At 43.3% G+C, this 24,258-nt stretch overlaps 1 protein-coding gene, 2 long non-coding RNA genes and 1 pseudogene across 6 annotated transcripts; 2 read left to right on the top strand and 2 right to left on the bottom strand.

The window, feature by feature from the left end:
* Positions 1 to 626: 626 nt before the first annotated feature.
* LOC109737892 (wall-associated receptor kinase 1-like) lies at positions 627 to 4,230 on the bottom strand (annotated as a pseudogene).
* A 5,924-nt stretch (positions 4,231 to 10,154) lies between these two features.
* On the bottom strand, positions 10,155 to 21,012 carry LOC123497193 (uncharacterized). 4 transcript variants are annotated; one of them, XR_012203635.1, is made up of 8 exons: positions 20,476 to 21,012; positions 19,812 to 19,945; positions 19,199 to 19,272; positions 16,683 to 16,766; positions 16,476 to 16,593; positions 16,191 to 16,267; positions 11,113 to 11,394; positions 10,155 to 10,586 (listed from the first exon to the last, which is right to left on the bottom strand). It is a non-coding gene; the product is annotated as an uncharacterized lncRNA (long non-coding RNA). The 4 variants fall into 4 exon arrangements; XR_012203636.1 differs by having other exon boundaries at positions 11,113 to 11,244; positions 20,476 to 21,011; XR_006670855.2 differs by lacking the exon at positions 16,683 to 16,766 and having other exon boundaries at positions 20,476 to 21,009.
* On the top strand, positions 10,467 to 14,751 carry LOC123497191 (uncharacterized). The gene is made up of 3 exons (XM_073509377.1): positions 10,467 to 10,754; positions 11,750 to 11,821; positions 12,695 to 14,751. Exon 3 carries the CDS (start codon positions 13,291 to 13,293, stop codon positions 14,293 to 14,295), a length of 1,005 nt encoding a protein of 334 aa, XP_073365478.1. The 5' UTR covers positions 10,467 to 10,754; positions 11,750 to 11,821; positions 12,695 to 13,290; the 3' UTR covers positions 14,296 to 14,751.
* Positions 19,826 to 22,487, top strand: LOC141041860 (uncharacterized). The gene is made up of 3 exons (XR_012203637.1): positions 19,826 to 20,113; positions 21,114 to 21,185; positions 22,059 to 22,487. It is a non-coding gene; the product is annotated as an uncharacterized lncRNA (long non-coding RNA).
* Positions 22,488 to 24,258: the final 1,771 nt, after the last annotated feature.

The raw sequence follows: 24,258 nt of genomic DNA, 5'->3' as shown, positions 1-24,258 counted from the left end.
CTAATCTTGATCTATGCCAACCCAACAAACACCTTCGGAGACACCTGTAGAGCATCTTTATAATCACCCAGTTACGTTGTGACGTTTGATAGCACACAAGGTGTTCCCCCGGTATTCGGGAGTTTCATAATCTCATAGTCAGAGGAATATGTGTAAGTCATGAAGAAAGCAATAGCAATAAAACTTAACGATCATTATGCTAAGCTAACGGATGGGTCTTGTCCATCACATCATTCTCCTAATGATGCGATCATGTTCATCAAATGACAACACATGTCTATGGTCAGGAAACTTAACCATCTTTGATTAACAAGCTAGTCAAGTAGAGGCATACTAGGGACACTCTGTTTTGTCTATGTATTCACACATGTACTAAGTTTCCGGTTAATACAATTCTAGCATGAATAATAAACATTTATCATGATATAAGGAAATATAAATAACAATTTTATTATTGCCTCTAGGGCATATTTCCTTCAGATAGACCCCTTGGAATACTAGTTAATAGAGATAAAACTAAGAAATAAATCATTGTACATCATTTTTTACTATCATCTTTAGATGATGTGACAGGTTTAAGACAAAAACACCTTATCGACCACCGTGCATGCCCTTATGAAAATTAGTTTCATCCACTCCTATTCTTTGAGAAGCATTAATCATTGACACTCTCAATGCTATCGACTGTGACTCACATAATGATAACCGCTTAAAAGTACAATTTCTTCATTCTTACATATATCAACCAAAATTTGAAATGCGATAGGAAAACAAATTATTTTTCTGGCAAGGGCAAAATGTAAATAAGGTGTGCCTACAACCTACCGCGGTACACGCAGAGATGAGACGAACTCGTGTTCTTGGCTGAACTGACGTGAGCCATGCTGACCGACTACCAGATCGACCCCGCCATGCCCGTCGTCTCCCGCAGGTGGTGCCTCTTCTTCTTGCCTCGCCCTCGGTGCAACGCGGCATCCTGTGAGGAGCTGCAGCCTCATCTCCACATCTTTCATGGTTGGCCTCTCCTCTCGAGTCAGTCTGAGGCACTCCTCTGCCAACTGAGCCATGCACAGAACCCCTTCATCTCTTCCACCCCCCAGGACCTGCGCGTCCACCGTTTCCTCGAGGAGCCTCTCCCTCATGGCGCACAAGAAGTAGTTTGACAAGTTCTGCTTCTCGCCATGCTCGTTCTGGATGATGGGCTTCCTCCTCGTCAGTAGCTCAACAAGTATCACACCAAAACTGTAAACATCGCTCTTGTCGTTGAGTTGGCCCGTGTAGTAATACTCCGGATCCAGGTACCCAAATGTACCCTGAACGGCGGTGACCAGGTGCGTTTGATCGATGGGGATCAGCCTCGATGCGCCAAAATCTGAGACCTTTGCGGTGTAGCTGTCGTTCAGGAGCACGTTCATGGACTTGACATCTCTATGGAGGACCGACACCGAAGCCGAAGAGTGCAGGTACGTGAGCGCACCCGCGATCTCGGTGGCGATCCTCAGGCGCTCCTCCCAGGACAATGGCACCAATAAGTTGCTACTGTTTTGCTCGGAGGGGCGGTGCAGAAGGTCGTAGAGCGTGCCGTTGGAGATGAACTCATAGACAAGCAGAGGGACCTCGGATTCGAGGCAACATCCATGGAGCTTCACTACGTTTCGATGGTTGATCTGCGACAAGATGGACACCTCGTTGATGAACTCTTCGATCTCGCTGATCACCGAGAGTGTTGATTTCTTGATGGCCACCACGCGCTGGTCGATCAAGATGCCCTTGTAGACTGTGCCATGGCCACCCCGTCCGACCACACGGGCCTGATCAAAATTGTTTGTTGCCTTCTCCAGATCCTCCAGGGAGAATATCTTTGTGCTATCGTTGGCACTTTTGTCTGAAGAGATAAGCTGTTCTAGCAGAATGCCTTTGTTCTTCCGAAAATACCTTTTTCTCAAGCGCTTCTGAATGGCCCGATTCCATCTTCGTATAAGAATAGCAACAAATACGGCAAGAAATAGAATGCCCCCACCACTGCTTAGTCCAATGGTGATACCTGCAGCCAGTTAAGCAAAAACAATCCAACCGAACGATTCTTTATTTCAAGACATTGATCACACTGTGACAGGATTTCAAGCAGGATAGATCGCTTACCTAATACTAGATGATGCCCCGAGGAATCCTGTTAAAAATGAATTGCTAAATAAACTAAAACAAAGTAAGAGTATTTTGTATGACTAAGTTAAGCAAAAAACATGCATGCATGAGTTGAGGAGGTGGCAGGCTTTGCATGAATAAATTAATGCAAAAAGTAACTTATGACAAGTTACAAGCATGACTTGATGATGTACATTGTTGCATGAAGAGGAAAATTAGACATTGGGATGCGACTATTTAAGAATAGAAGATTACCGAGCTTGTGCATGTGTAGCTCCCGAATTTATTGTGGCAAATACCGTTGCAGGTGTATTTATCTGGCTGCAGGCACTCGTTTATATCTGTATTTCGCACATGACATCAGTGGTGATCCAGAGCCGCTATGCTAACCAGCTTAGGCTCTGACGTGACAGAACTCTAGAATTTGTATATCCCCCTAAAAATGTAAACGAATATCAAGAGCAAGTTAAAATACCTGTGCATCCATCTTTAATATAAGGATTTCCTTTAAAACCAGAAGAGCACTTGCAGCGGTAACCTAGACGTTTGAGTGTTCCGTCATCAGTGACATCAATGCAGTCACTGTGGGAGCTGAAGCATTTGTAGTCGCTCTCGTTTAGCTGTGCATGCAAGCATGGCATTTTAACAACGGCCCACTTCACCACGCCCCGTTTCCCAGATAAGGCATAGAGCGTCTCCGGATTAGAAAAGAGATCACTTGGCTCTGATTTCTCGTCAACGAGTAAAATACCTTCGTCAATAGATATGTCACTGACGACCAAACTACCATTCAGTTCAAGCACCGGAAGACCAGTCCCCGGCAAGGCTCGAAGACATTTGAGATAGAATGGTTCAGTTGCAAAGCAGCCTAGCTTTATTCCAAAGGGGAACGGGATGCTCACGTTCCCGCACGACATGTCACAATCCTTCTTCGGCTGCTCGTTGAGGTGGTGGAGATGGCTGAGGTGGTTCGTATTCCGGGCACCTGGCATCAACGTAGGGGTTGCCGTAGTCGCCCCACTTGCAAACGCAAAAGTATCCACCGATCGACGAGTCCTTACACTCACTGTGATTAGCAACGCATGCATAGCTTGCCCTGTCCTCCATGGCGCGCTTACAGTTCGGCTTGTAGGGAATAGCCCATTCCAGGGTAGCAAATTCGTACCCCTCGAGATATTCCGGCAACAAAGATCTCAGGGCGTCAATCGGCCAGAATATTTGGTCCTTACCACCTCCGCTGATGAACGCGTACACCTCCTTCGAGCGTGCAGAACCGCTGGTGCGTGAGATGTTGAGGGTGAACGCCCTTAGGTTCACCTGTATGTCGATGAAACAGCATCCGATGCCATCACATACACCCTTGGGCAGCTTCTCCATGATTCGAGCTTCGGCACAGACGACGGAGCAGTTCCCGACCTCAACGGTCGAGTTGCCGATGAACAGCGAGGCCTTGACGCCGCAGCCAACGACGAACAACATGTTTGACGAGCCAGACATGGCAAAGTGCCGGGCCGGAGCTTCCCAGTGAACAGAGTAGTCGCGGACACCGGGAATCATCTTCACGGTGTAGGAGATCCTGGCGCACAGGTAGTTGTAGGAGTACGAGATATTGGCGTACAGGTTGTTGGAATCAAAGATGTAAAAGCTCTCGATGGGTAGGTTGCCCAGCATGGGGTAACTGGCGTTGTCCGCACAAGTGAGGCTGAAACCAGGTAAGGAGCACGAAGGACCTAATCCGAACGGATAAGGTATCTCATCAACCTCACCACAGGTGTTAGAGCAGTTTCTTCTAGCCGTAGTCACCGCGGCAGTTGTTGCCGACGGCAAGACGAGTACTGCAAGCACCAGTGATGCCATGGCCGTGCTCATCTTGTATATCTACGGTATTTCTGTGTCTGTGTTGGATACTACTGTGCAGGCCGGTGCTTCAACTTCTTAAGCATGGTAGTAAACGATAAGAATCTGCCGGTCGATAAAACTCACGCATCCCCCGCTTCTCTCGCGCGCCACATGTCCGTGGGCTTCGCCTATCGCTCGCCTCCACATCAGGCTTATCTCCTCACAACCCTTCTCAGTCACTCCACTCCCCTCCCCAGCGACCTCATCCCTCTTATCTCTCTCCCGCGTTTTCTTCTCCTCACCTTCACCTGCTCACCACCGTCAGCCCCGCCTGTTAGATATCCGGTACTCTACTCACATCATCAGGTAGTACTTGTTTGGATGACGATGATGGAAAAGGCAATGAATCTTAGATAAGATATTTAATTACTGAATGTGGCTAAGATTTAGCCAAGTTTTAGTTAAGTGACAAAACATATAAAGAAGAAAGAAAAAATCTAACTTTTTTTTGCACGAATTTTCATGGTTAAGTCTCAGTCGACCGAGATTTAGCAATCTCGTTAATGCTAATTATTTGCAACATCACATAATTGTGGCGATTGTGCCGTGTAAACTAAATCCCTATACACAGTCTTATAACATAAATGAGGCAGATACTAGTATTTCAAACGGAGTATTTTGTATATGGGCAAAACTATCTGACTGGACAACGAGGACAGGCACCGACCGAGTGAACAGCAAATGCAGGAGCATAATTTCTTCTTCAAAGGGGGCAGCATTTCGCTGTGGGGGGATTTGGACCGGCTATTTGCACCCCACGATTACTGCAAAACCAGGAGGTTCACAGGGAAAACGCTTGGAGTGTTCCCAGTAAGCGATGCAAGGTCGCTGTTCGACAGCGGCGCGTCGCTGGCCCGGCTCCAATGCACGAAAAAGGCCGAAACGGACATCGGTGACGGGATCTGGAGTTCTGGACGCTGTTTAATTGTCGGGGACTCGGTAGAGGGTCAATTTTTTACCAGTTTACTGCATTTTCTTTCATGTGCTGCAGCTGGTTATGGACACCCAGCAGTGCCCCGTGTGTAGTGTGTGTTGCTTCTCCTAGCTAGCCCAGCCCTGGGAAGAGCACCCGGTGGCCGGTGCCTAACTGCAGGTAGCTTTTGGCTAGGCGTTTGGATTATGAGACTATTGGAGCTGACTTGAGGAGCACATACCAAAGGTGGAGGAAAAGGGTGCAGGAAAGCTGACCTTCTTCGGGACTTTCAGTGGTGGCGTAGATACAACAGCAGAAATGAGCAGTGCGTGTCATGCATGTGCACTGGCTCACATAATCCAAGCGTATGCAGCGCATTCAGGAACCGATCCAGAGGAGCGGTGATGGACGCTCGGCCGATCTTGCCGCACATAGCACCACCAAGCAAGCCATAGGCGTACGTACCGATGCTTCCGGTCGAGATCATCATGCGGCTCCCTAGATGCCGGGCAGTCGATGCCATGGAAAGGGGACTCTGCTCGCCACTCGATCGACTGGATTTCACCAACGTGTTGGAGGAGGAGCACTGTGCCGGCGTGGGACGAGCAGTCCGGGTCGAAAGAAATAGCCGTATCAGTCTATCAGACAGGCAGCGGCGAGGGGTTGCTGGCCGGCATGTGGTCGACCGGATCCGATTCGACCGCCGCGGCGGAAGATCGAGCAGGGCCGCGATCGTGGGGCGGAGTCTACCGTGGCGACGTGCGGGTTGGCGGACACAGTTGAGGACAGTGCGCCGGAATTTGCGGGAGGCGAGGTGGCCCGACCCCGATCGGCGCCATCGCCAGCCGGCGTTCCGTCGAACACCCTGTGCGTGTGCGTGCGGGTCGGCAACCGCGGTCCGCGGCGAGGCGTGGCAAGACGGATGAAGGACAAATCCAAATGGAGTAATGGGCTATGAATCTTGGGCTGCAGGCTTGTTACAATACGTGGGTTTCCGGTGCGCAGCCCGCGGGTTTTGTCTCCGAGATTGTTGCATATTCGGCTGGGCGCGGCTATGTCTCACTTCCTGCCCAGTAGCCATTCGCCAGACAGACATCATGCTAATGACATTTTTTTTTCCTAATTTTGTACTTACATATTTAAAAACTACTAAATACGTATATTTCGATAAAGTAATTTAGTTCATTTTTTAAGTGTTGATTGCACATTTAAGAAATGTTCATGTGGTGTAAAAAATGTTTGATCAACTTTTAAAGAATATTTGTACCGTTAAAGAATGTAAGTGTCATTTCGGGGCCATTTGGATGGCGCTCAGGCCAGCCACGCCAAAACCGGGCGAGCCAAATAATTGGCGATGGAACTCGCCGCCGCCGATTTGCTCTCGCGTTGGCATGAAAACTGCGCTGCTTACAAAAATATGGGCGTCAGCTAGTAGATTTGGCGGGGAACCAAACAGGCGCCCGTGTGTTTGGTCAACGCCCGTATTTTGGTAAGGCGGGCATTGGTTGTCATCCAAACAGCCCCTTCAAACATGTTCACGCATTTCAAAGCAATATACCTAATGTTTTCAAAAATATTATACACTTTAAAAAAATGTTTGTGTAATTAAAAAAAGTTAGTCACATTCAACAAATTGTGTGTTATACTTAAAAAATCATGCATTTTAAAATTATGTTTAGGAGATTTAACAATCTTTATATCATTTAAAATAATGTCTACATAGTTTGAATATATCTGTATCATTAAAAAATATATATCAACAAGTATTTTTTATGTATTTCAAAATTTTAAATGCGTATAAACAAATCTTCTAGATTTATACAAAAGTTGTATACTGTGTATGGCAAAGAAGTAGGTATGAAAACCTATGTTTGAAAAAAAATGTAATCATCTATAAATGTTAAACATGTATTAAAAAATGTTCCTAATTAATAACAAAAATGAACAATGTGCATGGAAAAATAAGAAAAAAATGTAGAAAATAAAAATCAAAGAAAACCAAAGAAATCCAAAGAAAAAACCCAGACAAAAACCAAACAAAACCGATGCAAACAGTTAAAACCCCGACAAAAAAGCCACAGACGAAATTCCCGTGCAGCTACAGTACTGAGCCGACACAGTAGCATCGTGCCCAGAGGCAAGACGGAGTCTCGCAACAGCCGAGAAATAGCTCCCATGTATTCGGCTCGCTTTCTTTCTCATTTAATCCGTCGCGTGTCGTGTGCTTTAAATTAACTGTGTTGGGTCTTTGGTGAGCAAGATGCATCTATGCTTTGGGAACACTAATCCTAGTTCGCGCCTAACATCTGCACCCTACTTGGAGGTAACGGGCAAGCCCATGCATTGTCTTTCCTTGTTTCAAGAAGATTCTAGAAGTTTCCTCGTTTGAACTTTTTTCCCCTTTTTTCTAGTCTTTCTTTGGTGCTTTAACTTTTTTTCTTATTTCCTTTTACTTTTCATTTTAAAATCCTCAATGTCACTAAAATTGATGTGCATTTATTGAAATTTAAAATATGTATAGATATATTTTCAAAACCCACGAACATTTGTAATTATTTAACTATATTTTTTAAATAGTAAACATTTTCTAACACTTTCTTAATTCGGGATATTTCAAAATACCTATTATTTTTTTCTATGTTCTCAAACATATTTGTTAACTAGTGATCATTTTTTAAAATTTGTGAACATTTTTTAATTTAGAAATATTTTAAAATAATTGAAGATTTAAACATTTTAATGAATTGTGAACATTCTTAAAATTATAGTCTTTTTAAAAAATTCATGAAGATTTTTTAAAATTTTGATGAAAACAATGCAATATTTTTATAGTTGTTTCTAAATAAATTAAATCTGTGAAATATAATTTTTTAGACAAAATGTAAAAACATAGCTAAAAACTGGATTTTGTACTCGCCAGGAGAGGTGATTCCTCTGGTCCACGGCTTTGCAATAGATGGGTCAGCCCATGCGTGAGAAAAGTGTGTGTTCGACATATAGCAAGTTGGGCAAGGAGCTTTCCTTTTGAGAATGTAAACCTCCACTGGAGCATCTCACCCTTAGCCCAAAAATGTCACAAACCCAACTCATTCCTTTGTCACCTAGCCACCTTGCATTGAGCCCCTCCTCCTTTCACGTCCCCATCGCCATCGAGCCTCATACTCCCTTTCCTCCGCGTATAGATTTTAGATGTGTCATCGATCCCCTCATCTGAACTTTGGCTCCCTGTTATCTCCATCTCGTCCACAATCTCTGCCCATTTGATCCTCATGTATTAGCTTATTATCATCCTATGGTTAGTTAATCAAATGCACATGATTTAGATCTGACTTTAAATGGTTTAGAGTTTAGACTGTAATTGAGCACAACTAATCACATAAGCTCATATGGATGTGCATGTGGCTCTATAATCCTTCCATTACATCGTTGTTGTTAGCTCACCCGATTTTGACACAGCATTCTAAAGCTCCTAGCTAACTTATAATTATGTCTCTCATATGCATGCCAAATTACCAAAGTTCAAAAAAGTGCGCCTAATCTTGCACATATGCGCCTATGCGCGAGGCACTGGCTCAATGCCTCGCTTTGCCCCTATGCGACGGGAAAAGCGTTAGGCAGGGTGATGTACTGCTACTACTGTTGTTGATGCTTTAGATGTAGCTTGTACTACTACTATAGTGTTGCTTTTGTAGTTGATGTTCTATATGTAGGTTATACTATTTCTCTAGTGGTATTTTGCTATTGTTGTAGTGTTGTTTCTATTGTTTATGCTCAAGATGGTGCTTGTACTATTAATATGGTGCTATTTGTTATTGTTGTAGTGTTGTCTTGTGACTCTTGTATTAAGTTTTGTTGTGCTCATACCTGCTGCTACTATTTCTACAATAATGCTAATGCTCATGCTCCTTCCCGGTTGTTATTGTTCATTTATTATTGTTGGTATTTATTGTTCTACTTTACATTCTATCACTATTCTAGATAGTTAACTGCTCTTTGTTTCCCGTCTCTGTACAATTGTGTATGGAACGCCTATTTGCGTCTAATCACTTAAGCTAAAAAAGTGCAAATAGATGGCCAAACACATAATTAACACCTAGTTAAATCAATCAATGTGATTAAAATTCCCGTAATAATAATTATATATGGTTAAATCAATCAATGTGGTTAAATCAATCAATTGCGTCTAATTCCCGTCTCTTGTAATGAAAATTTACAAATTACATATGCCATACATAAAGCATGTGGTTAAATCAATCACATAAATTAAAAAATAAATGGAGGTGAAATAAAAAATATGGCCAATGGTAGGCATTAGTTATAACATTATTTGTTTTATATTTAAAAAGATTATACCAAACTTTTGTACTTTTAAAATTCAATTAATTACAAGATTATAGTCTTAATAATTATTGTGCTGGCATAGTTATTACATTGTTTTTACACATTTGTGATGTACATCACAAAATTTGCTTTCGCCAAATTTAAACCACATGTTGTAAAGAAGTTCTCTTTGAGTTAATTTTTGACATTGCATAAATGATATTTTTTATATTTTATATACATGTGTGTGTGTGTGTGTGTGTTCATGCATGTTATAATACCACTAAATATAATGTCAGGGATCTTTGTAGTGTACAACCCAACTAATATCTTAATAGTTGTGCGTTGTCATGCTCATTCATTTTAACAGAAAAATGATTGAAATATCTACCATAATTTAGATGGCGTAAATTTACTAAGTATAGTGTTCAAAATTACAATGCCTCGAATATGAAGAGGGTATTTGCTATAATACATTGGGAGCCACTATGCGGGGAATATTTTGGAGGCGGAAAAATAGTTGAATGTAAAGCATCATAGCAAGGCTAAAACATGCGGCAAAACTTTACTATTCTTTTGTATAATTACGTGCCTTATGAAGGATATAGTTCCCATATTTCTCTGAAAAATAAGATATTCGAAGATCATGTTAGCAACAAAATCATGAAAATGCAGCATCGATGTATAAGCATGCCCAACAAGAGATGAATAAGTGACTGCGGGAGTTGAATACAAATAAATGAAGATTTGACTCTTAAAGTTGAACTTAACCTTTGTAACGACCCGTATTTTTTTCACATAGTAATTCCACTCTTAACTAGATAATTAAGTAGAATCCATTAAGCAAATACATATCAGATTTCTTCAACAAGCATCATAACCACTCAATTATATATATTTATATTCATAAACCTCAGACAGTATAGCTGTAAAAGTGTATTACAAATCTTTGGAAAAAAATTTAGGGAGACCATGCTATGCTAAGCTATACAGTTGGACCAACACAAAATATCTCTGGGTCAACCAGTACAGCAAGACACATGGACCACCACCCTCACGTGCACCATATTAATAGTCAATTGGTCAACAGTATAGTCTATGTATGGGCTTCAACCTTCAGCCAATTAGAAGCTAGCACCTGTGAGAACAATGGAGAAGAGGATGGGCAGCCATACCAGCCAAGGGAGGTGGATATCAGATATTAGATGGCAAGGAGAGCAGAGTAAGCAACTGCCAAGTTTCACTCGTCTCAGCTCTACCCAAAATAGCCAGACCAAGCCCTCTTCTTCCCAGCAACACTAGCATTCCCCTGTCCAAAACCAACAAAGATCCAAGAACAATAAGTGAAGATGGTGACATGAGAAATCATCAGTAGACTGAAGGGGACAGGCTAGAGCAAGAAGCTAGCCTACTGGACTGGGGTCTGGAGCGTAGGAGCAGCAAGAGTAGGGCCAACAGAGAGAACAGAAGAAGAAAGGTGAGTTCTTCCTCTTCTGCCAGTTCTTAGTACTCACATACACAAAGAGGCCTAACCCAGATTTACACACAATATTCCTCAATGGATTTTCACAGATGCACATAAAAGATAAGCCATCACAGTAGCATCACATCTCAGTTTAGGAAATAAAAGTATGAGGAAGAAAGGGGATACAGCCTCAAATAACTCAAATAAAAGGGATCAGGTTATTGTACAGTATCAGCACACCATAATCTTGAACAGGGAGTGATGAACTTGTTCAACACACACATGTGAGCCAATTTAATTTACTAAATCTGAGAACTTGAACGTAAAAATAAAAAAAAAAAAATTGGGAAGGGAACAAGGCATCACTAACCTGCACATATGTTCGATCTGCTCCATGGCCACGCACTGGAGCTCTAACCTGCACCATCCAGCATTACGGCGACGCCCAACACCGACCACTTCAATCCGGAGCAGGGAAATCACATCCCCAATAGGGTTTGACCTGCAAGCCAAAAAGAACACACACACACAGAGGGGGATTAGAGAGTTGAGGCTGAAATTCATGGGGATAATATGGGGAATCACATCAGGGGAGAGAGAGTGTGGAGGATCTAGCAGCGGCATCTTTCCCGTCGCTGGCGGCGGCGCCGATCTGGGGAAGGAGCAGAGGAGCATCAGTCTGTACTATTACTTGTGTTCTTCCTGGACTAATAGTACTAGTGGGTGCTCTGTTCGGTTGATAACTACTAGTACAGAACTAGTACAGGGAAGAGAGAGATAGGTTTAGTTTAGAGAAAGGGAGAGGGCACGTGGAGGATAAATTAGCTTAGTAACATACCCAGGTGCACACCTGGACCTGGTACACGTACTAATGCAAGCTTAGTAAAAAGACATTAGAAAAAAAGAGAATATTCGACTGTAGGATGACCACACTGCACCGGCGTATATTTTTATTTCCTTAGTATTCACTCGACTTAGTCTCGAAATATATATTTGCCGAACTGCAGGAAGCGAGTACAGTCAGGAGAAGGAGGCGCTACAGAAGCAAACTGAGTCCGGGTCTGAGTACGAGAACTCAGGCAAGCTCTCATTGATCATGCTGAGTAGAGCTACTTTTGAAAAACACTATTCTCTGCTGCATCTTATCATCAACTTGCATAAAATGTTTTGGGTAATAAATTGTGTGGAGTGACTGTTGACAAATAGTTGGGTTAGCTGATGGAGCAGCTAATCCATTGATTTATTTATTTTTATAATTATTCGGTGGGTAGAGGGTGCCCTGGATGGACATACGGGAAGGTGGGGCCCTCTACATATGGCTAGTATATTAAGATTAAATAACTTTCACTCATTTTATGCGTCGCACTACAACCGTATCAACCATGGTCTCGTCTAAGACGAGTTGAGCCCAATACCATCAAGTTATTATACTCCACATGGGTAAGTAGTAGTAGGATGGGCGATGAGTTCCCACGCTAATGCCGGATGGGTGCATTAGCAAGCGCTATATATTAAGCGTTGGTGGAGTGCGGGTTCCGAAACCTGACACAACGGCTAGTGACCACTAGCCGGGTGGAGATATAATATACAAATGGGAAAAGCTTAGGTTCTGAACCATGTCTCGCATCTAAGGAAATGCAGATTGCAATTATGGTTTCGAGCTCTATGGGTAAAGTGATACAAACTCTGCAGAGTTAAAGAAAAACATGAATTCATGCCAGTCTCTTGGATTGGGGACTACGGGGACCTATTGGTGGTCTATCTCGCAATACGAGTGTTTGATAGCTTTTATAAATTGAAATGAACTTCTGCAACAAATATTTATTTTTGAAAGGTGTGAGTTGAGGTAGGACTTGTTGATCTATATTGAGCTATCGTGAGTGTTGCATTCTGCTATTTGAGCTTGCTGAGTACTTTGTACTCACTCTTGCTATTAATCATCTTTTTCTTAGAGCAAAGCTTGTATGAGAATCCTACTGGACCAAGTGAGGAGAGCAATGGTGATGGCTACAACTACACAGGGGACCTAGATGTGGATCCATCTAGTGCTATGTGCGATATGGATGCTACATATGGGGGTTGGGATGAATAATTGATGACCTAGCTATGTAATCCAAGAACCATTTTATCACCATCTGTGTAGTACTACTAGTTGAAGCTCCGGTGTTAGGAGATGTAATAATTTGGTGAACATGTGAGAAGCTTACCTAAGACTTTTAGCCCTGCGTGGCATGGTACTGTAATATAAATGACTATCTCTAGCTATTCCCTGTTGCAAATCTCTGACATGGATTATTATTTGACAAAACAAGATTTTGTCAAGAAATAATCCAAGGACTAGTGTCATTATCTATAATAATAATGACACGGGTCGTCACAGGTGGTATCAGAGCAATGGTTTCGAGGGCCACGCATATAGTTAGAGACGGTAGGAATACTTTAGTTAGAACCCATACTTGCTATATTGCACAAGTAATTAGTCCCAGAACATATTATCCTGTCCAGTAACTTTAGATGACTACTATGCTAATTAGAAGCCTGTTGCAGGATGGTTCGAATTAGAATTCCACCATCAAGGGTTCGTGGCCAGCATGTCCTACTACTTTGGCAAATGATGCAGGAGCTTGGGGCACCATGTCCTCAATTCTTTGAAGAGATGCCAGATGATGGAACACACTCCTACAGACGTGTAGTTGTGGTGCTCAGCGGTGTTCCATCAGACATGGACTTCTATGTGGAGCTCTCCACAATGCAGCGGTCATCCGATGACACTCTACCCATGCAGGAGGTTGCCAAGGAAGCTATGCTTGGACTGCGAGCATGCTTTGGAGAGAAACTACGCACCACCGGATACCGTGACTTGCCAGCACTTAATTCTGGGAGTTTTGGGCAGAACCATCAGCAAGGACCTAGAGGAGCAAGCCTGGGTGTTGGGTCTTCATCAGCTCAGCCTACACCTGCCGGTTCAACAGTTAGCACCACTTCTAGTATGACAATGATTGCTGATACGATGATGTATCATACAATGAAGGAGGAGCTTATTAGACACCAGGAAGCAACCCAATTCTGGTATCAATGCTATCAGATGAGCGAACATGATAGGATTATGCTTCAGGGAGCACTAAATGCTATGCCTGGAGGTCCTCTGAATCCTATAGTAGTACCAGGTGATGTTCAAGAGGAAGAAGAGGAGGATCCAGAGGAAGTAGAACCAGAGGAACCGGAAGAAGTTGAGGGAGTAGAGAACCCAAATGAGCCACTAGTTCCACCCCCACCAAACGTACCACCTACACCACCCCAGCCACTACCTGAGCATATAGATGAACCAGAACCAGCCCTACAGCCAGATATAGAGCAGCAGCAGCTACCCCACTTCCCTATCCCACGACCACACCAACCTGACTTTATCCACCCACACATGAGTGTCAGCTTGAGGGAGTACAGGGAGGCTGCTACCTATGCAAGGGTACTTGGGCTTGGCACGAGTGGCAGCGGAGGAAGCAATGGAAGTGGCAGCGGTAGCAACAATGGCGGTGGCAGCAGCATCGTCTAATCAAGTTCCAATCTGCCAGACTCTTAGGCGTGGGACGCCTTGGCCATAGACTAGTCTTTTGGGATCAGCAGTAGTTAGTGTAGTGGCAGCCTGAATATGTGTGTTTATGTAAGATATGTGGCAAGGCAGAGTTTGTCCCCTATGTACTAGTAAGATCTGAACCCTATGTGGAGTGTGTTGTAGTTGTAATGCAGTTATGCCCTTAACTAAGACTTATATACTGGTTGTAATATAAGTGCTCGTTCTGTAGTATATAACTTGTGTGCATTAGGAGGCTCATAGTACCTTACTATTGTGTGCTTGAGTGAGTAATCAGAGTGGTATCATTCTGGTTAGTAAGAGGCATTTGCCACCATGATTGCACTTCATGTTGGGTTACTGCGAATTTAAGGACAGCATGCTATTTATTGGTATCACTTGCACTTGTGCTTGCTGATTGGAATCAATAATCATGCAAAGAAGTAACCAACTAACTAGAAGAAGAAAATGCAGGATGAATAACAATGGTTTGACTAAGCAAGACCTTGTCTTTCGTTTGGGATCAAGCGCCCATGATCAGCATGGGGGTACACCAGTTTCAGAAAATCAAAGTGCCCTACCTGGAGCGGCGCAACTTCCAAGCAATCCAGAAGTGGGCAATGCTGGAACTTCTGGACTTATGGGTGGAGAAGGCAATTTGGGAGATGTCCTTAAGTTCATGGAGAATTCTCGAAGGGAGTCCCAAGAGAACCAGAACCGCTTCCTCGAAGCGATACTGACAAGACTAGTTCCTGGAGGAGCAAACCTACCCGGTGCAGGAGTAAGCTTGGGAGAATTTCTGAAAACTCAGCCACCCACATTCTCCAAGGCGGTGGATCCACTAGAGGCAGATGACTGGCTGTTAGAAGTAGAACACAATCTGGAAACCGTGGGGTGCTCAGATGAAGAGAAGGTGAGATATGCATCGCACCAGCTAACCGGACCAGCAGCAGCTTGGTGGAGGAATTTCAGCCTTAGCCGAGCAAATAATCAGCCTATCACTTGGGAGGAGTTCAAGGAGAATTTCCGTCAGACCCATATTCCAAAGGGAAAGATGGATATCAAAAAGAGGGAGTTTCGCAATCTGACTCAAGGTAGCAAGAGGATAAATGACTACCTAAACCAGTTTAATGATTTGGCAAGATATGCCCCGGATGATGTGAATACAGAAGCCAAGAAGGTGGAAAAGTTTATGGAAGGGCTGCATCCATTCCTGAAAATGCACCTCTCGATTCACGGGATCACCCAGTTTCAAGACCTTGTCAACAGGGCCTTCATACTTGAGAATGAGCATGCCAACCTAAGTGAAGAAAGAAGGAAGAAGGCAAGGGTAGATCCACGCCCCATGATGCATCACCCACGTCCTATGATGCCTGTACCAGTGCGTCCTCATATGCCACCACCACGGCCTAGATTTCCTACTCAGCCAACCTTTGTTCCTAAATGTGGGAAGTGTGGAAAAGGTCATGCTACTCGAGATTGTATGACGGGTACAGGACTTTGCTTCAATTGTGGGAGGCCAGGACACCACAAGCTCAATTGCACCTCTCCTCCCGCGAATCCTACAAGGCCACCTATACATCAGACTCAAGTGCATCGTCCACCAGCTGGGCGAGGACAAGGCGGACCTATGAACTATGCAGCAAGAGGAGCTGGGCGTGGAGGACAAGTAGGAGGACAACCAAGGCTGAATTATGTGGCTGCAGAGCAACTAGGAGAAGCTACAGATGTTGTCATCGGTAAACTACTCATTCCTCCTTCAGTTGGTACAGTACTTTTTGATACCGGTGCCACACACTCATTTATTTCTCAAGATTTCGTGAATAAGAATGGATTAACATGCACACCGTTGGAAAAAGCTTTAGGAGTTAACTCACCTGGAGGGAAGATTACAGTAGAGGCAATGCACAGAAATCAACCAATAATAATCCACAACACCAAATTTTCAGCAGACCTGCATGTTATAGAGATGTCAGGGTTAGAAATAATCCTTGGGATGGATTGGTTAGCTGCTAATGGAGTGAAAGTAGATTGTGAACTTAAAAGTGTATCCATAAGGAAGTCTGATGGCTCTAGGCTGATATATTTTGGAAGTAGAACCAGACCCAACAATCCCTTAGTAATGGTAGCAAGTGGACAAAAGAAAGAAATAAAGGATATACCTGTAGTTTGTGAGTTTCCTGATGTATTTCCGGATGAACTGCCGGGTATGCCGCCTGATAGGGAGTTAGAGTTCAGCATTGTTTTAATGCCTGGGGCATCACCTATCTCCAAAAGACCCTACAAAATGTCACAGCCGGAGTTAGTGGAGCTAAAGAAACAATTGGATGAGCTGAAGGAAAAAGGATTCATTAGGGAAAGCATGTCACCATGGGGAGCACCGGTATTATTTGCAGAGAAAAAGGATGGAGGGTTGAGGCTATGCACAGATTTTCGAGACCTTAACAAGGTAACTGTAAAGAATAAGTATCCATTACCGAGAATAAATGATTTATTTGATCAACTCAAGGGTGCATGTGTCTTCTCAAAAATTGACTTGAGATCTGGATATCATCAAATGAAAGTGAAGGAAGAGGACATTGAGAAGACGGCATTTGTGTCTCGGTATGGACACCATGAGTACACTGTGGTTCCATTCGGTCTAACTAATGCCCCAGCTATGTTCATGAACTTGATGAACAAAATTTTCATGCAATATCTGGACAAGTTTGTAGTGGTCTTTATTGATGACATATTAATATATTCAAGAAGCAAGGAAGAGCATGCTGAACACTTGAGGATAGCACTTCAAATCTTAAGAGAGAATCAGTTGTATGCAAAATTTAGTAAGTGTGAGTTTTGGCTGGACCAAGTAGCTTTCTTGGGGCACGTAATTTCAGGAAGAGGAGTTGAGGTTGACCCATCAAAAATTGAGACAGTTGTGTCTTGGGCTCGTCCGACCAATCCAAGTGAGATAAGGAGTTTCTTGGGCTTTGCAGGGTACTACCGCAGATTTATAAAAGGGTTTTCGCAGATTACAGCACCAATCACCAAATTGCTTAGGAAAGAAGCTAAGTTTATTTGGACTGAAGAGTGTGAGAGAAGTTTTCAGGAACTAAAGAAAAGGTTAACTACCGCACCAGTGTTGGCATTACCTGAAAGTGGACAAGATTATGTGGTGTATTGTGATGCTTCAAAATCTGGACTAGGATGTGTTCTGATGCAAAATGATAGAGTGATAGCCTATGCTTCTAGGCAATTAAAGACACATGAAGTAAATTACCCTACCCATGACTTGGAGTTGGGAGCTGTTGTGTTTGCACTGAAAATATGGAGGCACTACCTATATGGTTCTAAGTGCACACTGTACAGCGACCACAAGAGTCTCAAATACATATTTACACAAAAAGAGTTGAACATGAGGCAGAGGAGGTGGCTGGAACTAATCAAGGATTATGATCTGACAATTAACTACCACCCTGGTAAGGCAAATGTAGTGGCAGATGCACTTAGTAGAAAGAAGCAATGCAACCACATATCCATTGAAGGGTATGGCAAAGAGCTACTGCAGGATCTTGCAAAGATGGGAATAGAGCTGAGAGAGGCCACATCTAGTGCTAATATAGCAGCCATGACATTTCACCCCACATTGCTAGATCAGATTAAGGAAAAGCAAGCAATGGATGCATTCATCAAGGAGGAAACGAGAAGAATTCAAGCGGGACAGCCATCACAATTCAAGTTGGACCAGGAAGGAGTTCTTTGGAACCATAGTAGGATCTGTGTGCCAGATGACCTACAGATCAAGGAAATTATTTTGCATGAAGCTCATGACACTTTGTACACTATCCATCCTGGGAGCACGAAGATGTATAAGGATGTGAAGGGAAATTTTTGGTGGCCTGGTATGAAAAGGGAAATCGCAGAATATGTCAGCAAGTGCGACACTTGTCAGAGGGTAAAAGCAGAACATCAAAGGCCTGCCGGGTTATTAAAGCCACTAGAGACACCAGATTGGAAATGGGAAGATCTATGTATGGATTTTATTACTGGTTTGCCTATGACACCAAAAAAGAAGGATGCTATATGGGTTGTGGTCGACCGACTCACTAAGTCAGCACACTTCATTGCCACAAACCAGAAATATTCCTTTGATAAGTTGGCTGAACTGTACTTAGAGAGGATAGTTACCCTCCATGGTGTGCCAAAGACCATAACATCTGACCGAGGTTCCGTGTTTACATCAAGCTTTTGGAAGAGCCTACAGAAGTCTCTTGGAACTGAGCTACACTTTAGCACAGCTTATCATCCCCAAACCGATGGCCAGACAGAGCGGGTAAATCAGATCCTTGAGGATATGTTGAGAGCATGTGTAATGAACTTTGGAGAATCATGGGATAAGCATCTACACTTAGCAGAATTTGCCTACAATAACAGTTATCAATCCAGCATACAAATGGCTCCATATGAGGCATTGTATGGGAGGAAATGCAGATCACCTATATGCTGGTATGAAGTTGGAGAGAGACCATTACTTGGTCCTGACATAGTGAGAGAGAATGATGAGAAGATCCAACTAATCAAAGAACGACTACAGATTGCACAAAATAGGCAGAAGAGCTATGCTGACCGGAATAGGAGGGTTATGAAATTGGCAGTAGGAGACTTGGTTTATCTAAAGGTATCACCTATGAGAGGGGTTCGACGCTTTGGAATCAAAGGAAAGTTGAGTCCTAGATATGTTGGGCCATTTAAAATTTTGGAGGAGAAGGGAGCATCTGCTTATAAGTTGGAGTTACCGAAACGTTTATCAAGAATTCACAATGTCTTCCACATATCTCAACTTAAGAAATGCAACAAGCCACCACCACAAGTATCAGACTTGGAGATTGAATTACAACCAGACCTGACGTATGAAGAACGACCATTGAAGATCTTAGAAGTTGAAGACCGCAAGCTCAGGACAAGGACCATTCGGTTCTGCAAAGTGCAATGGAAGAACCACTCAGTTCGTGAGGCGACGTGGGAGAAGGAGGAAGACCTGCGAGTAACCTACCCCAACCTTTTTAAGTAAGTTTTCGATTTCGAGGACGAAATCTTTTTCTAAGGAGGGTAGGATGTAACGACCCGTATTTTTTTCACATAGTAATTCCACTCTTAACTAGATAATTAAGTAGAATCCATTAAGCAAATACATATCAGATTTCTTCAACAAGCATCATAACCACTCAATTATATATATTTATATTCATAAACCTCAGACAGTATAGCTGTAAAAGTGTATTACAAATCTTTGGAAAAAATTTTAGGGAGACCATGCTATGCTAAGCTATACAGTTGGACCAACACAAAATATCTCTGGGTCAACCAGTACAGCAAGACACATGGACCACCACCCTCACGTGCACCATATTAATAGTCAATTGGTCAACAGTATAGTCTATGTATGGGCTTCAACCTTCAGCCAATTAGAAGCTAGCACCTGTGAGAACAATGGAGAAGAGGATGGGCAGCCATACCAGCCAAGGGAGGTGGATATCAGATATTAGATGGCAAGGAGAGCAGAGTAAGCAACTGCCAAGTTTCACTCGTCTCAGCTCTACCCAAAATAGCCAGACCAAGCCCTCTTCTTCCCAGCAACACTAGCATTCCCCTGTCCAAAACCAACAAAGATCCAAGAACAATAAGTGAAGATGGTGACATGAGAAATCATCAGTAGACTGAAGGGGACAGGCTAGAGCAAGAAGCTAGCCTACTGGACTGGGGTCTGGAGCGTAGGAGCAGCAAGAGTAGGGCCAACAGAGAGAACAGAAGAAGAAAGGTGAGTTCTTCCTCTTCTGCCAGTTCTTAGTACTCACATACACAAAGAGGCCTAACCCAGATTTACACACAATATTCCTCAATGGATTTTCACAGATGCACATAAAAGATAAGCCATCACAGTAGCATCACATCTCAGTTTAGGAAATAAAAGTATGAGGAAGAAAGGGGATACAGCCTCAAATAACTCAAATAAAAGGGATCAGGTTATTGTACAGTATCAGCACACCATAATCTTGAACAGGGAGTGATGAACTTGTTCAACACACACATGTGAGCCAATTTAATTTACTAAATCTGAGAACTTGAACGTAAAAATAAAAAAAAATAAAAAAATTGGGAAGGGAACAAGGCATCACTAACCTGCACATATGTTCGATCTGCTCCATGGCCACGCACTGGAGCTCTAACCTGCACCATCCAGCATTACGGCGACGCCCAACACCGACCACTTCAATCCGGAGCAGGGAAATCACATCCCCAATAGGGTTTGACCTGCAAGCCAAAAAGAACACACACACACAGAGGGGGATTAGAGAGTTGAGGCTGAAATTCATGGGGATAATATGGGGAATCACATCAGGGGAGAGAGAGTGTGGAGGATCTAGCAGCGGCATCTTTCCCGTCGCTGGCGGCGGCGCCGATCTGGGGAAGGAGCAGAGGAGCATCAGTCTGTACTATTACTTGTGTTCTTCCTGGACTAATAGTACTAGTGGGTGCTCTGTTCGGTTGATAACTACTAGTACAGAACTAGTACAGGGAAGAGAGAGATAGGTTTAGTTTAGAGAAAGGGAGAGGGCACGTGGAGGATAAATTAGCTTAGTAACATACCCAGGTGCACACCTGGACCTGGTACACGTACTAATGCAAGCTTAGTAAAAAGACATTAGAAAAAAAAGAGAATATTCGACTGTAGGATGACCACACTGCACCGGCGTATATTTTTATTTCCTTAGTATTCACTCGACTTAGTCTCGAAATATATATTTGCCGAACTGCAGGAAGCGAGTACAGTCAGGAGAAGGAGGCGCTACAGAAGCAAACTGAGTCCGGGTCTGAGTACGAGAACTCAGGCAAGCTCTCATTGATCATGCTGAGTAGAGCTACTTTTGAAAAACACTATTCTCTGCTGCATCTTATCATCAACTTGCATAAAATGTTTTGGGTAATAAATTGTGTGGAGTGACTGTTGACAAATAGTTGGGTTAGCTGATGGAGCAGCTAATCCATTGATTTATTTATTTTTATAATTATTCGGTGGGTAGAGGGTGCCCTGGATGGACATACGGGAAGGTGGGGCCCTCTACATATGGCTAGTATATTAAGATTAAATAACTTTCACTCATTTTATGCGTCGCACTACAACCGTATCAACCATGGTCTCGTCTAAGACGAGTTGAGCCCAATACCATCAAGTTATTATACTCCACATGGGTAAGTAGTAGTAGGATGGGCGATGAGTTCCCACGCTAATGCCGGATGGGTGCATTAGCAAGCGCTATATATTAAGCGTTGGTGGAGTGCGGGTTCCGAAACCTGACACAACGGCTAGTGACCACTAGCCGGGTGGAGATATAATATACAAATGGGAAAAGCTTAGGTTCTGAACCATGTCTCGCATCTAAGGAAATGCAGATTGCAATTATGGTTTCGAGCTCTATGGGTAAAGTGATACAAACTCTGCAGAGTTAAAGAAAAACATGAATTCATGCCAGTCTCTTGGATTGGGGACTACGGGGACCTATTGGTGGTCTATCTCGCAATACGAGTGTTTGATAGCTTTTATAAATTGAAATGAACTTCTGCAACAAATATTTATTTTTGAAAGGTGTGAGTTGAGGTAGGACTTGTTGATCTATATTGAGCTATCGTGAGTGTTGCATTCTGCTATTTGAGCTTGCTGAGTACTTTGTACTCACTCTTGCTATTAATCATCTTTTTCTTAGAGCAAAGCTTGTATGAGAATCCTACTGGACCAAGTGAGGAGAGCAATGGTGATGGCTACAACTACACAGGGGACCTAGATGTGGATCCATCTAGTGCTATGTGCGATATGGATGCTACATATGGGGGTTGGGATGAATAATTGATGACCTAGCTATGTAATCCAAGAACCATTTTATCACCATCTGTGTAGTACTACTAGTTGAAGCTCCGGTGTTAGGAGATGTAATAATTTGGTGAACATGTGAGAAGCTTACCTAAGACTTTTAGCCCTGCGTGGCATGGTACTGTAATATAAATGACTATCTCTAGCTATTCCCTGTTGCAAATCTCTGACATGGATTATTATTTGACAAAACAAGATTTTGTCAAGAAATAATCCAAGGACTAGTGTCATTATCTATAATAATAATGACACGGGTCGTCACAACCTTGCTATCAAACAAGGACCTCATAAAATGTGTGAGGCCACGGGAGGGAAAGACAAGCGACAACTAGGGTTTGGTAATTGCTTGGAGGAAGGGGGGGGGGGGTGAGTTGCTGGGCTGGGCCACACTTGTATTTGTTTTCGCTACAGGCCACCGCCCACAGACGCGGAAACAGCGTACAAGTTTTAGGCATTGACGGTCCGGGCCGACCTAATTTCGGCTGTAAACTGAAGCCCAAGCCCAACCCGGATATTACTTCAGGATGCAAAATGAAGCCCGAGCCCGGTTCGGTTGTTTCAGACCAGGTTCGGGCCGGGCTGCCCATGCTCAGGTTTACTACCGGCATGTTTAAGCTTTGCACCGAGAGTAAATTAAGTATTCTAAAGACATCTAAAAGAAGTACTCTAAAGAAAATTATGTGCCCACTTTTTGTGCTAGTTTTAGGGCGTAGCAAGATAGATACTCTCACCATCATCAGTCTAGCTAATCCGTACTCATGGTTTTAGTAAAGTTAACCACGATGGTTTTCCTAAAAAACATACTCAGAGTTAACGTGGCTTCGAGCTAGCTAATTAATTGTATTCATGGAAAATTGATAAGGGAGTGGGTGGTTAGATTATTCCGAGTTGAAACCTGACGTGAAGGGAGAAACCAACGTCGATGTCAGGTGTGGAAGCGTGGGTGAAAACGGGCAGAAGGGTCAAGGAACACGCGTCACGTCAGTGCAGCAAAGGTCAACCGGTTAACTCCCTGAGCTAATCAATCAGAGTAGAATATCATTACGCAGCTAGCTAGCTATGGCTAGCGTCGTCCGCTAACTAATTAATCCAGCTAATTAATTCAGGGGGTCGGCCGATCCAGACCGGCTGAGAAGAGAAGACAGGCGTTTCAGTATCTATCGATCGATCCCAAATGGAGCAGTTTAATTAATTATACTACTATATGGTTGTTGATTTGATTTGACAGGGCTGGTTCGGTTATGTGCTACGTTCAGAGTACTGACAGATATGTAGCATATCCCTCCAGCTCAAGGATCCAGCTATCGGCCCATCGTTCCAGCTCGATCCACTAATCTCTGCTAGGTCGATTATTAGTTTTCCATCTTTTTGTTGAAAAAGAAAAAAAACGGCGCAAGTGCAACATTTTCGTAATTCAAAACCAATATTTTTTTTTGCCTAACATTAGTATGATCACAAACTTTACTTTAATCATGGTATAGTAAAAGATATACTCGGTCAGTCCTATGAACGCACCCACACACACTTTATCCCTATAAGCTTCTACTACAAGATACCGAGCCGGCACAATATATCAAGATTGACGAAGTCACCGATAGACGCCTCAGGGAAATGTCTCATTCCACTGAACGAACATGGTCGAAAATTTAAAATAAATCCAAAAAATATATTTGCTCTAGTCCAAGCCTATAATTTTCCCGGCCAAAAAAAGCCCTATAATTTGAGCGCACTTCTTTTTTCAGGAGCGTGCATACGAGATTCCTGTGCACGGAGACCGGAGAATATCATTTGGCATCGTACTTTTGTGCGTACTTTACGCGCTAATTAAGGCCTTAATTCGTGCGCTCGTGCAGAAATGAAAGTGGTGCGCACGCACGCACGATTGATGTGACCGGCCGGCCGGCCGGCCTCTCCCAGTTGCCATTTTCGAACTAACCAATTAACCAGGCTTCGTGCGTAAGTAAACACACGCAAAAATACAGATACTCTGCAGTCTGCACAGCATCATTTCGCTCGCTGGACAGATATTTTCGCGC

This window comes from Aegilops tauschii, chromosome 2, assembly GCF_002575655.3.
Source record: "Aegilops tauschii subsp. strangulata cultivar AL8/78 chromosome 2, Aet v6.0, whole genome shotgun sequence".
Classification (NCBI taxonomy): Eukaryota; Viridiplantae; Streptophyta; class Magnoliopsida; order Poales; family Poaceae; genus Aegilops; species Aegilops tauschii.
The sequence above is the reverse complement of the archived record's forward strand: the minus strand, read 5'-3'. Positions and strand labels throughout refer to the sequence as shown.